Consider the following 21,962-nt stretch of genomic DNA (forward strand, 5'->3'; position numbering starts at 1 on the left):
ATTCCACTTTTATACTGAGTACTTATACTCACGGTTATACTCGGTACCTTTTACCCTTATACTCCTGATTTACAGTTTTCTACTGACCATGCCTTTCAGGTAAGGTTAACACAGTTTTGGGAATTATCTGTGAAGTATGCTAATGAAGTATTGCGCTGGATTCGGGATCCTTTGTCTGAGAGGACGCGGGTTCGAATCCCACTGTACCCAATTCTTCAGTTTGGGACGGGGGTCAGTGGCGTGACTCTGTAAGCTTAGCCAGAGTCGACCCAGCTCTAAATGGGTACCTGGAGAAATCTGGGAAGGTAAACAGGAAGGGTGTGCGAAAGCACAGGATGGCTGGCCCCCAACCCCCCATTGCACTTCCTGGCTGAAGGGCCAAGAAACGGAGATCAGCACCGCCGGTAGGGACTGTAAAGTCTAATGCCGTATCCTTTACCTTTTTATGTAAACGTCGTGTATGGCCCTTAGATGTGAAAGCCTTGATATCTCAGCATCTATAAGACGGAAAATCTAGGAAAACGAAATTGAAATGTCTTTTTCACTCGGAATATAGTAGAGGAAGGAAGGTAGAAAATTCGACTATCTCGAGCATTTTTTGGAATGAAACATTGCTTCCGAACAGATATTACGGTCGTTGCAAATTTTCTGTAAAAAATTGGTTTTCCTCATCATACACAAATATTATGCCACTTTCAATTTTCGAAAATTATTTACAAAAAATCAAAAAAGAACAAAAGAAAAGCCGACAACACAATATCCAAAATCACAGAGAATGTCACATAAAACAGGTATTTTTGGTGGAATAGATTAAGGCTTAAATTTTTCCATAAGTTCATCAAGCCTTTTCATGAGGGTTTCTTGTTCCTCTTTGCTGCTCTTGGTCCACGCGAGAGGCAAATGTTTGGCTACCGGCTTTCTATCTAAAATATAAAAACAAAATATATCCAAAATTGTCTTTATTTATTTAACAAAGAAGATAATGATTTACTAAAGTGAAGTAAAAATTAAAAAAAAAGTCAAGATAGTGAAGTAAAAAAGTTAAAAAAAAGTGAAAAACAGTGGTGTAAAAAAATTAAAAAAGTGAAAAATAGTGAAGTAAAAAAAGTGAAAAATAGTGAAGTAAAAAAAGCTAAAAAAAAGTGAAAAATAGTGAAGCAAAAAAAGAAGTAAAACTCTGCAGCAATTAAAGGAAAAAACAAAAATCCTCAAAAAATATGTTTTAAAATTTAGTTAGGTTCATGTGGTGTACCATGATTATTTTAGTGGTACAAAAATAAGGGTGGGTAGAGCTGCTAGAACGATATTTGTATAGTCGTACAATATTCTACCTAGTCTTTTAAAGCATACTTTAAATTGAAGCAAATACTGAAATTATAATAAAAATTATTCAGATCAATCCCAGAGAAATCAACTAGAATTTTCAAGATCCAGATTCTGGCCATGTAGTGGCACCAAAATAAGGGGGCGGGGAGTTGGGCAATTGCCTCCCAATCGATTCTGAAATTTGAATGTTCGTTTAAAATAATCAAAAAGCCCCCCCCCACCTCCCCCAAAAAACAACAGTTTCATGGGTTCATTAAAAATAGATTACAAACAATTTAACTAATTTACCAAATTAACTAAATCAAATTTAATCTTAGTTAATTTAATCAAAATTTGATGTATGGGTTGCATTAACAAGACTGAAGACGAAACAGAGGAGACTGAGCAACAGATAAATTCGCCTTTAGAAGGGTAATGCAATAACCTTTGAAGATTGAAACTAAAAATTATCTTTCCATTATTATTTTTTTTTATACACAGTCAAAGCATTGTTTTTAAAGTAATTGCGAAGGCTTTTCTCTCCATATGTATTCCTAGAAGGTAAAACCTGCAAGGAATTACCTCGTAGTGGCGTCCAGGGGGGCATACCATAAATTTCCTAGCGAGAACCCTGACTAAACACAGTGCTGCAGGCTGATTTTGAGCAGAAAAAAAACTTCAATACGATAGTCTTGTAAATGTGGAGTGGAGAAAGAGGGTGCGAAGCGGTACGCTTGGTACTGTAATGACTTTTCAGAAGTAATAGAGGGCATCTCAATCGCTAATGCACAATTTTGTGGAATCTGACTCCAGAAATCGTTTTCTAGAACGATATTCATTCGTCTTGAGGAGAAGGGAGGTTCAAAACCTTCAAAATCTTTAGCTGAAAAGATGATGTACACTTCAATTTTGATTGAAATAAATAAAAAAAACAAGTTTTTTTTTGAACTGAAAGTAAGGAGCGACATTAAAACTTAAGACGAAAAGAAATTATTTCGTAAATGAAAGGGGCTTATCCTCCTCAACGACCCGCTTTTTACGCTAAAGTTTGACTCTTTCTCTTAGCTGTACTTTTTAAAACAGTAAAAACTTTAGCGTAAAGAGCGGGGCGTTGGGGAGGAAAAGCCCCTTTCATATACGGAGTAATTTCTGTTCGTTTTAAGTTTTGATGTCGCTCCTTATTTTCAGTAAAAAAACTTGTTTTTTTTATATTTAATTTTTGAACGTTTTTGAATCAGTGCATGTTTTGATTTTGGCTCTCCACACATGAAAAACGAAATTTACATTATATAATTTTTTTTGGCTAAATGGCTTTCTCATAGTTTTAATTGGAAGATTTTGAGAAAAAAAAGAGCGAGGGAGGAGGCCTAGTTGCCCTCCAATTTTTTGATTACTTAAAAAGGCAACTAGAACTTTTAGTTTTTTTACGAAAGTTTTCATTAGTAAAAAATATACGTAACTTGCGAATTAACTTACGTAACGAACTTCTATATTCGTATGTTTTTATAACGTATACGAGGGGGTTCACCCCCTCGTCAATACTTCGCTCTTTACATTAAAGCTTACATTTGGTCCCAATTCCTTAAGAAGGCCGCAGAATAAATAGTTGAAATTACTAAAAATTCTTCAGCGTAAAGAGTGAAGTATTACGAGGAGGTGAACCCCTCATATGCGTAATAATTTCTGTTCGTTTTAAGTTTTAATGCTGCTCCTTACTTTCAGTTGAAACAAAATTTCATATTTATTTTTTCATTGTTTTTTTATAATAATGCTAGAAAATCCTGCGCCCCCTTCGTTGAAATTCTCTTCCGCGATGACAAATTATTCCATGGAAATATCCTCCCACGTACCCCCACCAAAACCAAAAAAATTCCCCCTGAAAACGTCTGTACACTTCCAAATAAACATTACTATATGTAAACACTGGTCAAAATTTGTAACTTGCAGGCCCTCCCACGGGGAGTGTGGGGGAGTAAGTCGTTTCCAAAGACATAGTTTTTGTCTTTGGACAAAGTGTTTTGTGTTTGGGCACTAGAGCTTTTAATTTCTGTTATAATGAGCCCTCTTGCGACATTCTAGGACCACTGAGTCGACACAATTAGCCCTGAAAAAAAAAAAAAAAAAAAAAAAAAAAAAAAAAAAAAAAAAAAAAAAAAAAAACAACAAATAAACACACATCCGTGATCTAGTCTTCTGGCAAAAAATGCGAAATTCCACATTTTTGTAGATAGGAGCTTGAAACTTCTACAGTGGGGTTCTCTGATATGTTGAATCTGATGGTGTGATTTTCGTTAAGATTGTATGACTTTTGGGGGGTGTTTCCCCATATTTTCTAAAATAAGGCGAATTTTCTCAAGCTCGTAAATTTTTATGGGTAAGACTAAACTTGATGAAACTTGTATATTTAAAATCAGCATTAAAATACAATTCTTGTGATGTAACTATTGGTATCAAAATTCCATTTTTTAGAGTTTCGGTTACTATTGAGTTGGGTCGCTCCTTACTACAGTTCGTTACCACGAACTATTTGAAACGAAACGAATTTTACCCGAAATTTTTTTAAGACAATGCCCAAGTCAAACCAGTCAATTTAAACAAAACAAAAAATTTATGCTCTTATGCAGTTCCTAATAATGATAAATCGCCTGTTAGTTCCAAATGCTTGTAACTTTTGAGAATAAAATTGAAATTTTTGTTTCAGTTTTTCGAGCAAAATATGAAATATCTATTATTGCCTCCACAAATCCAATGGATTTAGCCCTACAAAAAAAAAAAAAATAAAAAAATTCCAATTTAAAAAACAAAAATTGCAGTAACATTTGGACCCTGTGTTTACTTTAAAGCCATTGTTTTTTTACTAACTGTAATTAAATTAGTTGATAGTTCAATTAATTAAATAAGTAGTCATACTGAATCAGTAAATGAATCAACTAAATTATCGTCAATAGTTGTTTAAATTAGGTTAAACGTCAATTATCACTGTCGATATCATTAAAAAAAGGTAAGAATTACCCTGGAAGAATTCACCCGAGGGATGTTCGAGAGCCTTGTCGCAAATCGCAAGCCATATTGCGGTATCTGCTCCCTGCTCTGGAGTTCTTAGCTTGCTCTTTACTTTCTCGTAAAAATCGGGCATTGAGCTTTTTACAGCTGGTGTATCTGCCCAACCAGGGTGCATGGTTGCGAAATGAACCTTTGGATACTGTTTAGCATATTCTTCCGCCATAACTATCTATAATAAAAAACTTCTAAAAAAAACAAATCAAAAACAGATCTTTAATTAGACATTAGAAAAAGATCACCGGTCAATAGGTAAAATCAAAAACAAGTAATATAAATAAAAAACAATAGGTAAATCAAAACAAGTAAAGTAGGTACCTGACAAAATGGAATTTATCAGTTTGACCAGCATTGATCACTCTGACCTAGTAATCTTTTTGTACTTTGGTCAAACTAAATGGCAACTATCTAATTTCAACTTTTATTTTTTTATTCCTTTAGTAGTTTCGGCAACTCTTCCTATCTATCTTTAGTTACAACTTTAACTGCAAGCTCAGTTTTCAGTAGCACTAGTTTTTAAAATCCTACAAATATAGGGAAATATCACGAGTCAGTTAAAAAAGAGAGTCAAAAATAGATTTTCTAATTTTCGTATAATTTGCTTGTCATACATGTAAATAAAGTGAAAATTCATTTTAATTAAAAGAAAAAAAAATTACAGAGACTGTTAGATCAGCTATTGGTGAAAAAAAGTGATATTACCAGGTCGAGTTCCAATACATTTTGACTACAAGCCCATAACACCGTACAAAGCGCTCGTATAGTTTTAGTTAAGCTGTACTCAATCGTACAGTATTACCAGAAATATTACCAGTAGTATTACCAGAAATGGGTAGAAATCGCGGTGCATGTAAAATTGCTGATGAAATGGCTCAGCACTTTTTTTTGGAAATTGGGGAAAAAGTTAAATTGCAAGTTGAAAACCGACTAAAAGACGATTCTTTTGAGCAGTACTTGCCTGACCTTAGTGATAATAATCTTTTTCTTCGGAAAACTAGTGAGCAGGAGGTGACAGAAATTGTGAGTGAAATGCGAAATCCAGCACTGCTGCTGGAGCAGTAGTGTTGTCTCTGAAAGTAGTGAAGTATGTTTTACCCGTCATATTGCCGTGTTATATTGATTTTACGAATGGTTGTCTAAAAGAAGGTGAATTTCCCGATCCATTTAAACATGCCAGAGTAGTGCCACTACATCAATGTAGTGACCGAAAAGATTTCAGCAGTTATAGACCCTTTTTCGCAACTCCCTATTCTGTCTCAAATTTTTGATAAATGTTATATAAACAAATGGCTGAGTTCTTGGAGAGGAAAGATTTCTTTTAAGCAAACCAATTTGGTTTCAGAAAAGGATACTCTATTGAGCAGGCAGTTCAGTATTTGATATCTATGAGAAATGGGGCTTCGGATGGGAAGTTGAAAGTGGCGACTATATTCCTAGACATTTTGAAGCTGACATTTTGTGCTCTGAAATTGAATCAGCGATCTATGTACCACATTTGAATCACCGATCTATGTACGTGCAACCGAATGGTATGAAATCAAGTGATCCACCGAGCAATCTGTGATTTACAACGAATGTTTGAAATGGAAACGAAACCAATAAACCTAAGAAATCTCTTGTACTGTTTGCTGATTATACGAATTTTTCACCTGCGGTGCGCACCGAAGCTCAGCTTTTAGGGACACTGAGGAGAAATGGCTAAGGCTAAATAAACTGAAAGTAAATCACCACAAATCGAGTTTCGTTGTATTCATTTGTGTACTTGTATGTGTATTTTAGAACTGAAAATTAAGAGGGCCGTCCCCTCATATAGATAATAATTTTGTGTCAGATTTTAATCTCACCTTTTACTTTCATTTGATTTTTTTATTATTATTATTTGATTTCTGTTTGTTTTTGATTCGATATGCAAGATCATATTAAATTTCTGAGGGGCTACCTCCCATCAGCCCTCACTGCGCTTGAGGAGAATTTTAAATATAATCCGAGTCAGTACCGAGTACGAGTCAGTACAAGAGTCATTGCTGTTGTTCTAAGGAAGAAGAAGTGGACATATTTATGACATGAACTTTGTACGAAAGAAGGTAATTTTCCTTGCGCAGTCTACAATTAGAAACCAGACGGCAGAAGAAGACGAGGTTATCCAAAGAACACCCTGCAACGACTTCGGTCGAGACGACTCGGTCGACTGATCGAGATCTTGGGACGACCGAGACCTCATTAGTACCTGCAGAGAAAGAAGTCATCACGACAGCACCACTTTGGAGCAAGTAAAGAGTCTTCGTCGACGCTACATGCGCCATCAGTGGCTCCAGAGGAATTAAGGTCCAAGATGAGGTATCAAAAATGAATTTTAGGGTTGTGATTCTCGCGTTTTACAAAGGGGAGCCGTTTTATCAGTCTTTCACACACCTTTTGTATAAGACATGCCATCCTCCCTCTCCCTCTTCTGTTAAGGTAAGCATACACCAAGAATCTTTTATGATATGCCTAAAATATTTTTGCAACAACAGAGGGACTGTCAACACGTAGCTTCTATATTGCTGGCTTAATTAAAAAAAAATTCCTCAGCATGGAGAGGGTTAGGGGTATATACCCAACTCTCCTTCTTCCATAATCGTTTGAAGAACCTCTTACTGAAAATAAGAAAGTTTGGGCTTTAAGAACACTTTCGGCCAAATAATATAGAAACTTTTCGAAATATGATATTTCGAGCAATTTTTATGAAAAAAAATAAAGCTTCCATCACGCAGAATCAGGGATCGGTGAGTTTCAACCTTCAAAATCAATTTCATAGGACAGATCAGGTCATTCGGAGTGTTGAATCTATGAAAGAGGCCACATTCTTCACAGGGACATGGCCCTGGGACAGCCCCTACTAAAAATATGGTTTTGCTCTGTACCAATCGAGATTTGTAGAAAAGTGATAATACCAAGTAAGGTGTTTTCATATATGAAGAGCTAAGACTGATACCACTCCCAAGATGCTTTAGGGATGGCTTATCTTCTTCCTCATTCCCCTACCCGTATCCTCTGGGAGGAGACTGCTTGCTTACGAAATAAGTTTGATTTTCTGCCCCAAAATACTTAGTTCACATACAATTCTATTTTATTATTTTCAATGCGTCAGCAATAAATTTTTAATGTGTAAAACAATAATACCTGTTGTCGTTTGTTTTGTGCATAAGCCATCGTTCCATCAAAAGGCTTTAGTTTTTCGAAATTGAAGTCATCAAGATTCAACGTTTGAACCAGCATACCACCAGATGACACGATAACAACTCTCGGTTTCTCAGTCCTAAAATAAATAAATAAGTAAACAAATGAAAAAAATACACATACAAATAATGACACAATCACAACTCTCGGTTTTTCAGTTCAAAAATTTCAGCAATGAACACACGTACAAATAATATGGCACGATATAATCTTGGTTTCTCAGTCCTAAAAAAAAAAAAAAATCACAAATGAAAAAGAATACACAGACAAATAATATGACACGATAACAACTCTTGGTTTCTTAGTTTTAAGAAATACATTTACAAATGCACAGACAAATAATAGGAGGAGGCCTAGTTACCCTCTGATTTTTTTGTTACTTAAAAAGGCAACTAGAACTTTTAATTTTTTACGAATGTTTTTATTAGTAAAAGATATACGTAACTTACAGATTGGCTTACGTAACAGACTTCTGTATTCTCATGTTTTTATTACGTATATGGGGGGGTTCACCAACTCGTCAGTACCTTGCTCTTTACACTAAAGCTTAAATGTTATCCCAATTTCTTAAGAATGACTCCTGAATCACAAAAGCCGCAGAATAAGTAATTGAAATTACTAAAAATACTTTAGCGTGAAGAGCGGGGTATTAGGAGGAGGTGAGCCCGTCATATGCGTAATAATTTCTGTTCTTTTTAAGTTTTAAAGCTTCTCCTTACTTCCAATTGAAAAAAATTTTCATATTTATTTTTTCATTGTTTTTTTTTTAATAATGCTAGAAAATTCTGCGCTCCCTTCATGAAAATTTTCTTCCCCTACGACAAATTCGTCCAAGGAAAGTTCCCCCAACATATCTCCCTCTTCTCAACCCCCCAACCTAAAAATCCCCCTCAAAGCAACTGTATACTTCCAAATAACCACTACTACGTGTAAGCACTGGTCAAAGTTTGTAACTTGTAGCCCCTCCCACGGGGACTGTGGGGGAGTAAGTCGCCCCCAAAGACATAGTTATGAGGTTTTTCGACTACGATGAATAAAATGGCTATCTCAGAATTTTGATCCGGTGACTTTGGGAAAATAATTGGCGTGGGAGGGGGCCTAGGCGTCATCCAATTTTTTTGGTCACTTAAAAAGGGTACTAGAACTTTTCATTTCCGTTAGAATGAGCCCTCTCGCAAGATTCTAGGACCACTGGGTCGATACGACCATCCCTGGAAAAAATAAAAAATAAAACAAATAAACACGCATCCGTGATCTGTATTCTAGCAGAAAATGCGAAATTCCACATTTTTATAGATAGGAGCTTAAGGTTCTCTGATACGCTGAATCTGATGGTGTGATTTTCGTTAAGATTGTATGACCTTTAGGGGGTGTTTCCCCCTATTTTCGAAAATGAGGCAAATTTTCTCAGGCTCGTCACTTTTGATGAGTAAAATTAATCTTGATGGATCTTATATATTTAAAATCAGCAGTAAAATGCGATTCTTTTGATGTAACTATTGGTATCAAAATTCCATTTTTTAGAGTTTCGGTTACTGTTGAGCCGGGTCGCTCCTTACTACAGTTCGTTACCACGAACTGTTTGACAGAGTATTAAAAAAACAAAACACAGACAACTTTAGGAATTTGCGAGGAGACGTTAGATGTTGTTGATTTTTATCTTTTCAAGGATTAGCCTAATTTTTTCCTGTTGTTAGTGTTCTGAACAATTTGCACAATTTCACAAATCGCGCAACAATTGTTGGGCAAGAATGACAATGCAAACAGTAGAAGTAGAGAAAGAGGGAGCGAGAAAAAAGAAAGAAAGGGATAACGCTAAATTCGTTAGATCAGAAAATAAAACAGTCGTGGAAGAAAATGAGAATAAAAAGAATGAACATAAGAAAAGGATGAGAAAAAATGAGACTTTTCTACAAGTATTTACAAAATATTTTAGAAATAAACCTTTCCAAGGCTGGAATTAAAGTTCTGGTTAGAATATGTGTTCCGAGCGTATTTGTAGCAAAGTTTGCCTCCAAGCCATCTTCATTTATTTCTCTTGTGTTGACCATACAACCTGCATTATTCACCTAAAAGAAATCAGAAAAAAAATTCATAAAGAGAGACAATGTTTTAGCATAAACACTTTCGAAGTTAATAAATCTTGTGGTTAAAGAGACAAAAACTTAAGGCCAGTGGGAAGCAAATCAGCAGAAAAAAAACCCTGAAGAGCACAATCTGAGGGTACAAAGGGATTATTTGCTGGAAAAGAAAAAAAGGGGTGGGTGGTGCAATTGTTTGCTGAAGGCAAAAAGAATGTTCTTACTATCCGAAAAATTTCGAATTATTTCTAAATAAACTTAAACCCAAAGAGTATGGATAATTTATAAGAATGAAAAGTGGCGCTTGCATCGAAAAAACTACCAATGCCGTGTAGCGTTTGGCGACACTTGGCATTTTTCAGTGTAATAATAAGTACAATTAATTTAATTAGCGTAACTTGTAAAATTAGGGCATTAATAAGTGTCTGATATCAGTCCCTGACAGGAAAACGATTGCAAAGCTTTAAAAAATCCCAAATGTCACCGAACGTTAGATGGTGTTTTTGTGTCAAAACTAGTACCAGCTCCTCCTCTTATGCGTTACCAAACTCTTTGTTTAAACCTTTGATTTAAATCCAAATTTCAATGAACTGAAACAGTGAGTGATTCAATAAAATCAAACATTCTGAAGCGAGGAAGTTTTCTATCTTATCAGTGTTTCTTGCTTTTAAAATTTGTCAAGGAAGAGTAAAAATAAGATAAAATAAATAAGACGAATATTTTGTAAATTTAATTCAATAAGCTTTATGATTTGCTCGGAATCGATAGAAGATATTTTTTTCTCAGAACAAACTTCAGTTTTTTCTTCTACCAAACCTCTTATCTTCTTCTATTGTTTTATCTTCCCATTAAAAATGTCAAACCTAGCGCCAGTCCCCCTTCTTATGCGTTACCCGTAATCTTTGTTAGAACTTTGATTTAAACCAAAATTTTAATGAACTGAAGCAGTGAGTGGTTCAATTTATAACTTGAATTTAAACATTCTAAAGCGCGGCAGTTTTCTATCTTATTAGTGTTTCTTACTTTTAAAATTTGTCAAGCAAAAGTAAAAATAAGATAAAATAAATAAAACTAATATTTTGTAGATCTAATTCAATAAGCTTTATGATTTGCTCGGAAACGACCGATGATATTTTTTTTCTTAGAACAAACTTCAGTTTTTTCTTCTAGCAAATTTCATCTATTATTTTATATTTTTTTATTTTAAACTTCTTCGATTACTTGATTTTCCCGTTACTGTGTGTTTCACATTCTCAGTCATTCCTCCCACAAAGAGTGGTGAAAAATGTATCGCGACTGAATTACAGAGAAGAAAATAGAAATCTCACAAATGCCCACCATTAGTGCATGGTGAATGTCGAGATTCTCCGGTAAATGTCATAAATAGTAATTTCAATTATTTAATTACATAACTGTAATTATAGAATCTATTAATACAATTATAATCAATTACTAGTCAACTGTGATAAAAGTGATAAAAAGAGAAAATGACTGCGAGAGAAAGAAAAGAGAAAATGGTGAAGACAGGCTATCTTGCTAAAGTCCTCCGTTTTTACTTTATTGTCCCACAATACTTTGGAAAGCAGAAACCTAATTTTTTAACGGGTATTTCCCGTCCGAGTAAACCCAGTAGCACTGAGGCTCGATCAACACTATCAATCACTGTATGCAAATCTACAAACCCTGTGTGTAGCCAAATTTTTCCTTTACTATACTCATCAAATAAGTAAGTATAATACAGTATATTGGCGAAAGTCAAAACTATGGGTTTATTAAAAAAATAAATGGGAAGTTAGGGTACAAACCTCTTTTATTTTAAAAATAAAACAAATAATATAAAACGATTAAAAATCATTTCAAGGGATGTTTCCACGATTCCCGTGCTGATTCCGATCCAAAGAAAACTCGTAATTTTGACAGTCCAAGACAGCTTATTGCCAATCAGAGAATTGGCGAAAGTCCAAATACTGGGCATATTTACACAAAGTGGAAAACTAAGATACAATTTGCTTTCATTTGAAAGTTCAACATGGGGGTGGAGTCGCTTGGGGTGTTGGAAAATTTCTTTGATTCTCATGCCAACTCCGATCCAAGGAAAATTCACAATTTTGACGATTCTGACGAATGAACCTATCATTAAAAATAGCCAAAAAAGTATACTGCAAAAAAAATGAAATTACAGAATTGGTGAAAACCCAAATACTAGGTATTCACCCAATAAAGGCAAAATTAAGATATTTTTTTTTGAAGTTCGACGTGAGAGTGGAATCGTTTTAAAAATCAGGGAAACTTTCTTGATTCTGACACCGATTCTGATCAAACCAAAAGCCGCAATTTTGACGATCCTGACAACTCAGCCCATCACAATTAATCGCCAAAAACTCAAAAACACATTTTTCAGTTTTCCTGCTCTCTTCTAAAATTTATCTGACGCAAAACACATCGCCTTTTGAGTTGCTAAATAAAACTTTACGGCGATTTATTTCGCCGAAATAGACGACGCAAGTAAAAGACGAAGTAAAGATCCAATGGAAAATAATGGTAATTAAATGCAATGGTAATTAAATTCCTTACGAAAATGGTAATTTTCGTACGAAATAAAAAATGCAAGTAAAAGACGACGTAAAGATCCAATGAAAAATAATGGTAATTAAAAATGGAAATTAAATCCAATGGTAATTAAAATTGTTTTTTAATGCAAATTATGAAAATTGCCTAACACAGCAACTCATTTCTGTTTATGCCTAGCATTAGATGAGGTAGAATTACCTTTTTTCATATTAATTCCGTAAAAAACTCCGTACGAAATAGACGATGCAAGTAAAAGACGACGTAAAGATATAATGGAAAATAATGGTGATTAAAAATGGAAATTAAATGCAATGGTAATTAAATTCCTTACGAAATGGTAATTCCGTACGAAATACAAAATGCAAGTAAAAGACGACATAAAGATACAATGGAAAATAATGCTAATTAAAAATGGAAATTAAATCCAATGGTAATTAAAATTGCTCAGTAAGGCAAATTATGAAAATTGCCTAACGCAGCAACTCATTTCTGTTTATGCCTAGTATTAGATGAGGCAGAACTACCTTTTTTCATACTATTTCCATAAAAACTAAAACTGCAACATACTTTTTTTCTTCGCAATTTCGACCAATAGGGAGGACTAAAGCCCCCTCCTACCCGTCAAACAAAATTCTTAAGGTAACACCTATTACAATCACATACACCTTCCTTATACAACTTTCTGGAAACATCAATTCAGTTGCCCCATTCTTTTAAATAATAACTTACCAATACGTTAAGAGATCCTGATTCTGAAAATGATTTTCCAAATTTGTAGACATCACGTGGTTTTGACAAATCTAATATGTGAACATGAATGTCCTACAAAAAAAGAATCTAGAAACCTTTTTAATCAATTTTAACAAATGGATTACTCATTAGGAACGTAATAAAATATATATTTTTTTTTAAGTTGATAAAATAGCCAAACTTTTTATTCAAGATCTCAAAGTCCATAGCTAATTCACGATCATGGAAACATTCCAAAACTCAAATGATCAAGAGGTTGCCACTTTCCAAAAACTTGGTGATGCACACCATGCGTGGTGAAAGTTTCCCATGCGTGGCGGAAAATTCACCATGTGCGGCACAAAGAGGAGGGTCGTGGCCATGGTTATCTGTGCGTGGCACAACAAGTGGTGTCCAGAAGTATGCACCAGGTGGTGAATAGGTGACCCCTCGTAAGTGACGGCGGTAAAGTACTTTGACTAAACATTGTTATCAGTTAAATCAATGAAAGTACCTTGACACTTGTACAAACACTACAAAAGAGCTGAATAATCTGATAAGGCACATATTTTAAATCAACAAGTCAATATTAACACAAATCTTGTGTTGAAAAAAAAATCCTGGCTAGGCATGTACGTTGATAACAGAGGGGGGGAGCTGGGTCCGTCACCCCTGAAAAAAATTCCATTCCATTACATTTAGGAAAATTCATCCTTTTATTAGGGGGAGGGGGACAAACTTGTCCTACCCCAGAGCATATTCCTATCCCTGTATTTACATCCGCTGCATTAACAAGTCTAATTTCAAGAGGATAAAAAACATGTTTTTGGAAGTACAGAGCTATTAACACTTAAAAAGAACGGTAACCGTCCTATATATAAAGGCCTCTAATATCCTCCTGCTCTTCACATTAAAGTGCAACTTATGCGTCATTGCGAATATGACATATATGACATGTTCCGTCCAACTATGGAAATGTCATCATACTTACAAAGGATATTTTTCACCGTTTGGAACAGAGCATCAATCCTAAATCTCCCATTGTCTATGACAAGGGGCAACCAAAACGCGAAAAATATTTTTGAGTATATAATGGCTATTAAAAGACCCTCCTGAGATTGGTCCAAAGAATCCCGCAAAAACAAAGTAAAAATATGGTGTCGTCCCATTTTTTTTTTTTTTTTACCTATGTGTACTTACGGTTTAACTACTCCAAAATTGAATGTCCGTTGAATTGCCAAAGATCATCCTTTTTGGCCTACCATCTAGGGCCGAACGAAAAAGAAGGTCGCCTCTGAAAAGGGGCGAAATTCCTTTATTCTATCTTTTTCTATGTTCTTTTCTTTACCTTTCTTCGTATTCTTTTTTCTCAAAATACATCATTTCCAATTTTTATTTTACCATTTCCTCTTTTGCTTCTTCACCAGATTTTATATTCCTTTATTCTGTTCTTTTCTTTATCCTTTTTGTGTTCTTTTCTTTATCCTTTTTGTGTTCTTTTCTTTATTTTTGTTTGTATTCTTTTTTCTCAAAATACCTCATTTCCAATTTTTATTTTATATATTTCTTCTTTTACTTCTTCACCAAATTTTGAGTTCCTTTATTCTATTTTTTTCTTCATCTTTTTTTGTATTCATTTTCCTCCACAAACCTCGTTTCCAATTTTTATTTTTACCATTTCTTCTTTTGCTTCTTCATAGATTTTAGATTTCTAGTATTTAATTCTTTTTCTTATCTTTATTTGTATTATTTTTTCTCAACATACCTCATTGATTTTATTTTTACCATTTCCCCTTTTTGCTTCTTCACAGATTTTGGATTCCTGACGACCGAATGAAGAGTATTTTTATAAGAATAGTATATGATAGGTATAAACGACCATATGAACAGTGCATAACAAATATAGACAAATGTTTTGTATTCTTTTTCCTCAACACACCTCGTTTCCGATCTTTATTTTTACCATTTATTCTTTTGCTTCTTCACAGATTTTGGATTCCTGACGACCACATGAAGAGTATTCTTATATGAGCAGTATTTGACAGTAATAAACGACCATATAAACAGCGCATAGTAGTTATAAACAATCATATGAACTATATTAATGATTTTGTTCTCGGTTTTCAACACACCTCGTTTCCAGTTTCTTTTACCAGTTCCTCTCTTTCAGCTTCGCCAGATTTTGGATTCCTTTATTCAATTTTTTTCATTATCTTTCTTTGTATTCTTTTCCTCAACACACCTCGTTTCCAATTTTTATTTTTACCATTTTGTCTTTTGCTTCTTCACTAGATTTTGGATTTCTTGTATTTTATTCTTTTTTCATCTTTATTTGCATTCTTTTTTCTCAACATATCTCATTGATTTTATTTTTACCATTTCCTCTTTTGCTTCGTTACAGATTTTGGATTCCTGACGACCACATCAAGAGTATCCTTATATGATAGCTATAAACAATCATATGAACTATATTAATAATTGTATTCTCGTTTTTCAACATACCTCGTTTCCAGTTTCTTTTACCAGTTCCTCTCTTGCTGCCTCACCAGATTTTGGATTCCTGACGACCATATGAACAGTGCCACCCCTTTTAGCCACTTGACAAGCAACTGATTTCCCGATGCCACTATTGGCTCCTATATTTATATCACATTTAAGCATAGATATATAAATATATCATAAAAATGTGGAGTAGAATGCTCAATCGAGTGTAAAACTTAGCATAAAAAATCATATATAATAATAAACTATAAAAGTTATTCAGACTAAACGTAAGCAGGCAGAGGGTTTAAACTTCAAATTTGTTTGAAGTATTTTAAAAACCTAGGGGAGCGGGGCTTTCGAATCGTTTTAGATGAAAATACCGAAGAAAAGAATTTTCCAAAACAGAGGGGGCAATAGCGATGGGCTGACAATTTTATAATATGTCAACATCTATAATATGTCAACATCTATACCTTAATCGTTACTGGAACATCCTTTTATCAATCTAGATAGACAATGAAAAAGTAAGACAAGTCTTCAAACTAAGTTTCAGATAAGCTAGCAACAAAGATGACAACTGTCGGGTAAGGCTCTAAAACGTGGGTGATTCGAAAAGTTATCGAATAAGACATACTTGATTCTTTCCAAAAGGATGGTTTAAGGATAGCTTTAGGATCGGTTTGACTGACTGTTGACAGTGGGTTTGATTCCACTTTCTAGGGCTACAATCAAATAAAGATTAAGATAGCTAGGTCACGTTTACGGATAAAAGATTCAGGGGCACTGATTGGGTAGAAGAAGGAGCAGGTGAATTCGACTCCTTAGTCGAATTCCCCCTACTATAACTAATACTACTAGAAACAACTGACGGCAGCACCAAGCCGCCTGAGGCCAACACAACTACGCACGTTCTTCCTCCATCCCAATCTATTCAAAGAAGTTCCAATTTCCCTTAAATCTTTCCTTACGCCCTAGACGGTTGCCCGACATGGACGATGTTGGGTAATCTGTCATCCTACATCCGCAAAACGTGTCCAAGCCATCTCAACCTTTCTCTCACTATAGCCCAAGAAAGCAAGATTGACACATATTTTTCGTACAGCTTACTGTTTGAGTCAGTCATGTACTCAAAACAATCTGTAGTCAATTTCTTAGGGAAATATCTAGCAAATCGTCCTCCGTTCTTCGAAGCACCCATGTTTCAGAACCGTACTTGACCACTGTCATCACTATAGCTTGCAATATTCTAATATTGGTGCACAGACTAATCTGCATATTTTTTCCAGACTTTTCACAACCATGAAAAAACACCATGGGCCTTCACTATCCTACTTTTAACATCTTCACTGCATCTACCGTCTTTAATAATAATACTACCAGGGTAGGTGAAGCTGCCCATTTGATAGATCTTCTCATTGCCCAATATTATCTCTTTATCTTCGCTAATTTCTAGTCTTAGCGATTTGATCTTCGTAACATTGATTTTCAAACCTGTTCTTGCACCCTAAACTCGCAAAACCTCTGAAATTCGGGAGCCGGTGTTTACCCCTCGGAAAAAACCCACCCCCTTCGTGGCTTGTTTGTCTCCAATCACTTTCGACTTATACAAAAAAGGACTAGAAATCTCAACTTATGGTGTAATGAGCACACTCCAAAGTTTCTGCGACCATAAGGTGGACGTGGGGATGAGGAAGGGGTAGCCCTCCTCCAAAACAGAATCTGCTCAGTTTGGGTTTACTGTTGCTCACTACTTTCATAATAACAGCGTAGACCAGAATACTCCCAGAAATAAACAGGGATTAAACACCAATTTCACGTTTGTATGTGTTTTAAGAACCCTCCCTCCAGGGGCGTCGTTTAGAGGAGAGGGGCATTCCCCCAATAATTTGGAGAAAAAAAATATTATACTGTCTCTTTACTTTCCGAATATGAGTCCCTCTTGCCCCCAATATAAATGTTGGAGATTCGCTCCTGACCCCCCCCCCCCCGAAAAAATGAACCTCCAAACAAAAGTCCTGGTAACAGCCCTGGGGATTATATATCAATTTCTACCTCCACCCTCCCCTCATCTTTCAATTAAAACTAATTTGTATTTATATGAAGGCTCAACGAAAGTCGGCATGTTTTGGCATTAAAATGCACCCTCTGAGGCATCTCGCTCTTTCCCTAATTACAAAACAATCAGAGAACCCCATTGTAGAGGTTTAAAGCCTTTATATGCAAATGTTTGGAATTGTAAAACAACAGAGAATCTACCTAAGACAGCGAAATTTGTTTAGACCTTAAAAAAAATCGGCTCTATATCCAAGGGCCGTCCACAGCAAACTACGCATATAAACTAAAACTTACAATAAAATGAGATCTTTCAATCCCCTCCCCCTATGGAAAACTCCCCCGCAAAAAAAAACGTCCGTATGTTTCCCAATAACAAATACTACCTGCAAGCAATGGACAAATTACAAAACTTAAAAAGGCATTTAAAATTGTATTTTTGTTCGAACGATCCCTCTCCAGATCGTCTAGGACCATTGGTTTGATACGATCACCCCTGGGAAAAAGTAGACCATAATTAACGTAATCCTTTTGGTATCCTGCCCCCCTCCCTACACAAAGATCTACCGCCCTTCCTTAATAATGGATCACTGTATTATGAAGCAAATCAGCTCAGTTAAATAAAGCATTAAAATAAACACCAGAAACATTTTTGTGCAATAAGAAGGGAATTTGATGAACCAAATGGCTACCTCATAACTTCATTTGGATGCCTTGGGGGGGGGGGAACAGTGGAAGAAGTCGATTTGCCATTTGTTCTGCTTGGTCGCTTAAAAAGGCACTTAAACTTTTAATTTTTCTTCGAATGAGCCCTCTCCGGATCGTCTGGAACGCTTGGTTTGACGCAATCATCCCTAGGCAAACCAAGAAGAAAAGAAAAATGCACACATCCATGATCTTTAAATAACGACGAAGACTACATTGACATTCCATCACAAAACACAACAAGCTAGGGACCGTTTTAATCTTTAACTTTCAGTTTTAAACATCTAATTTTATTCTAAGTTTTATTTAGTATATATACGTAGTTTGCTTAGGACGGTTCTTGGGTATACAGCCTGAATATTTTTAAGATTCAAATAAATTCCTCCGTCTTAGGTAAATTCCCATTTGTTTTACTTATTGTTGTTTTTATTTATGTTCATTCTTTGGCAAAAAATACCTAATTCCAAACTTTTGTATATACGGGCTTTAAACCGGTACAATGGGGTTCTCTGATTGTTTAGCAGCTAGGGAGGGAGGAGGATATCTCAAAGGGCGCATTTTAATGCTGAACATCCCAAATCTCATTGAGCCTTCAGGAAAATACAGAATTTGGTACAGAGGACCATATCCAGGGCTTTCTTAGGGGGGAGGTGTATTTTTTCAAGGGGTCAAAATGTACAAAAACTTTAAAAATGCATAAAAATATGAAATTTTTTGAAATTGAAAATGAAATGAAAATACAAATATGAAATCCTCCTGAATTCTGGGAATATTTCTGGTCTATACGAGTGGTATTCCTTCACTGGGTTGGCTACAGAACTATCCCTGTATACTATTGGCATTGTTAGTCCCTTGCATCCAACTATACTCCGCCTGCAGCCCTATCCCGGTGTACTATAGGAGCTGCTTGTCCCTCATATCCTATGTAATGCCCCTGCAACACATAACTCGGTGTGATATTGGAGTTGCTAACCTCTCGTATCCCTTCAACGGGTAGTGCAACAGTCCTATCCCGGTGTACTATTGGATTTGCTAGCCCCTTATATCCACCCACACCCCTACTACACACATATACCCCCATTCCCAAGACAAACATAGCTTTATCTCAGCTTCCGGTGATTAGAACATTTCCAGGAAACATCGCTGGCCAGGTGTTATTTCTCGGTGAAACAATACAAAAAATAGTACGAAAGCACATACCATTGTGTTATCTCAGCTTCAAGTATTGGATATATTTGAATGTTAAAATATTTGATATAAAAGAACAGGATTTGGCCCAAGTTATTACCATTAGATAAATTGAGTTTGATCAAACAATATGCCCAAAAGGAATTTTGACGAGGAATAAGAATAAGATGGAAATAAGCCACTGCTTTATTCAAAATATGAAATATGTTCTACAAAATGTTTTGCTGCTTGAAATAAGATGAAGAAAAATTGGATGGTGTTTCTCAAAATGTTTTGCCTCTTTAAATAAGACAGAAATAAGCAAATGCGTTTTTCAAAATGCGAAATGATTTTCAAAAAAATGTTCTGCTACTTGCAATAAGATGAGGAAAGTATTGATGGTGTTGATAAAAATGTATTGTTTCTTGAAAATAAGATTTAGAATAGCAAATACGTTATTCAAAATGTAAAATATTTCCTTAAAAAATGTTTTGCTGTTTGAAATTAGAGGATGACTTCACCCTATTCCAAGAAGCAAAACATTTTGTAGAAAATATTTTCGTACTTTGAACAATGGGTTTGCTTATTTGCATCTTATTTTCGAGAAACAATACTTTTTGAACACCATCGTATTTTCTCCTCTTATTTCAAACAGCAAAACATTCTTTAGGGCATATTTCACATTTTGAATAATGTGTTTTATTTCATGCACCAATACATTTTCATCAACACCACCACATATTTTTCTCACCTTATTCAACAACAAGAACATTTTATAGAAATCATTTTGCATTTTGAATAATGCATTTGCTTATCTCCATCTTATTTCAAGAGGCAATACATTTTGAGCAACATCATAGCATATTTTTCTCATCTTATTTCTAAGAGACATTTTTTTAGAAAATCATTCATATCTTAAATAACGCACTTGCTTATTTCCATCTTAATTTCCAGAAACAATACATATTGAAAAAACATCATCATATATTTTCCTCCTCTTATTTCAAGCAGCAAAGAAAACATTTTGTAGAAAATAATTCGCATTTTGGATAACGCATTTGCATATTTCCATCTTGTTTTTAAGAAACAATACATTTTGAACAACATCATCATATACTTTTCCTCATTTTATTTCACACAGTAAAACATTTATAGAAAATATTTCGCATTTGAATGCTACGTTTGCTTATTTCCATCTTATTTCAAGAAGCAATACATTTTGAGCAACACCATCACATATTTTCCTCCTCTTATTTCAAACAGCTAAACATTTCCTATAAAACATTTCGTATTTTGAATGACACATTTGCTTATTTCAATCTTATTTTCAAGAAACAATTACATTTTGAATAGCCCCACCACATATTTTACTCCTCTTATCATGAATTGTTAGAAAAACCAAAACATGATGAGTTCCCCAAAAAAAGCAATAATCAAAAACCAAAAACCAATAATCAATAACCAATAATCAAAAATCAACAATAAAAAATGATTTCAAATGTTCGTGAATGGCTAGTGGGGAGGGATGGTTTTAAAACTGATGATAATATACATAAAATTCGGTAACTAAGGGGGATTGTAGATGTCTTTTGACAAACCGAAACTGTATGAAAAACATTCCCCGTCAAAATTCCTTTTAGACATGTTGGTTGATCAAACTCAACTTATCAAATGATAATAACTTGGCCAATTCCCATTCTTTTATATCGAATATTTTGGAAATCGAATGTATCTAGCACAGAAATCTGAGATAACACAATTGTAAGGGCTATCGTAGTATTTGTTGTATTGTTTCACCAAGAAATAACACATGACAAGCGATGTTTCCAGGCAATGTTCTTATCACTGGAAGCTAATAAAACGCAATGTATGTCGTAGGAACGGTGGGTTATATGAGCTGTCAGAGTATAGGTGGACATAAGGAACTAGTAACACCAATAGTTCACCGGGACAGGGTCTTCTCAGTACCCATTGAAGATACGAGAGGTTAGCTACACCGGGATAAAGCTTTTGCAGCGCCCACTGAAGGGACACGAGGAGTTAAGAACTCAAATAGTACACCGCGGTATGTGTGTTGCAGGAGAATTGCATAGGATATAAGGGACTAGAAACTTCAACAGTACAAAGGGATATGGATGCGGCCGGAGTATAGGTGGATACAAGAGACTAACCGCTTCAATAATACACGAGATAGGGCTGCAGCCTGACACATTGGAAGAATACTACTTATACATTATTCTGAAAATAAAAATAACATTGAACTCCGAAATGAGCAGCATTTATTACATATAGGGGGAGCGGGGAGGGAACTGCCTCTTCCTTCGGTAAACACCTAGAATAAAAAATTAATTCATTTTGTTAACATTTTCATTTAGGATGCTTAAATCGTCAGCAAAACCTAAGTCTAAGAGAGTTTTACTTACCCAGTTGGTTCCGTGTTCTGCCTTTGCTGTGCTCCTTAGGATAAGTTCGAAGCAACCCTGCTTAACTCTAAATTTATTACGAAACCAACTACTAACCTCATTTCCAACTGTCACCACAGCTTTGTTATTTTCATACATAGCACAAATCACTTTAATGTTTTTATTT

The 21,962-nt window shown here is 35.0% G+C and overlaps 1 protein-coding gene across 2 annotated transcripts in view; it reads right to left on the minus strand.

Moving 5' to 3' along the window:
• Positions 1 to 682: 682 nt before the first annotated feature.
• LOC136037407 (dehydrogenase/reductase SDR family member 12-like) overlaps positions 683 to 21,962 on the minus strand; it is a 44,259-nt gene continuing 22,979 nt past the window's right edge. For both annotated transcript variants that reach the window (XM_065720159.1, XM_065720160.1), the window contains exons 3-8: positions 15,468 to 15,601; positions 12,966 to 13,058; positions 9,529 to 9,653; positions 7,528 to 7,663; positions 4,318 to 4,537; positions 683 to 923 (exon numbers count right to left, since the gene is read on the minus strand). In XM_065720159.1, the coding sequence (XP_065576231.1) occupies positions 811 to 923; positions 4,318 to 4,537; positions 7,528 to 7,663; positions 9,529 to 9,653; positions 12,966 to 13,058; positions 15,468 to 15,601 (821 nt within the window). In that variant the 3' untranslated portion in view covers positions 683 to 810. The remainder of the gene's footprint in view (positions 924 to 4,317; positions 4,538 to 7,527; positions 7,664 to 9,528; positions 9,654 to 12,965; positions 13,059 to 15,467; positions 15,602 to 21,962) is intronic.

This window comes from Artemia franciscana, chromosome 16 (assembly GCF_032884065.1).
Source record: "Artemia franciscana chromosome 16, ASM3288406v1, whole genome shotgun sequence".
In the NCBI taxonomy this organism is placed as follows: domain Eukaryota; kingdom Metazoa; phylum Arthropoda; class Branchiopoda; order Anostraca; family Artemiidae; genus Artemia; species Artemia franciscana.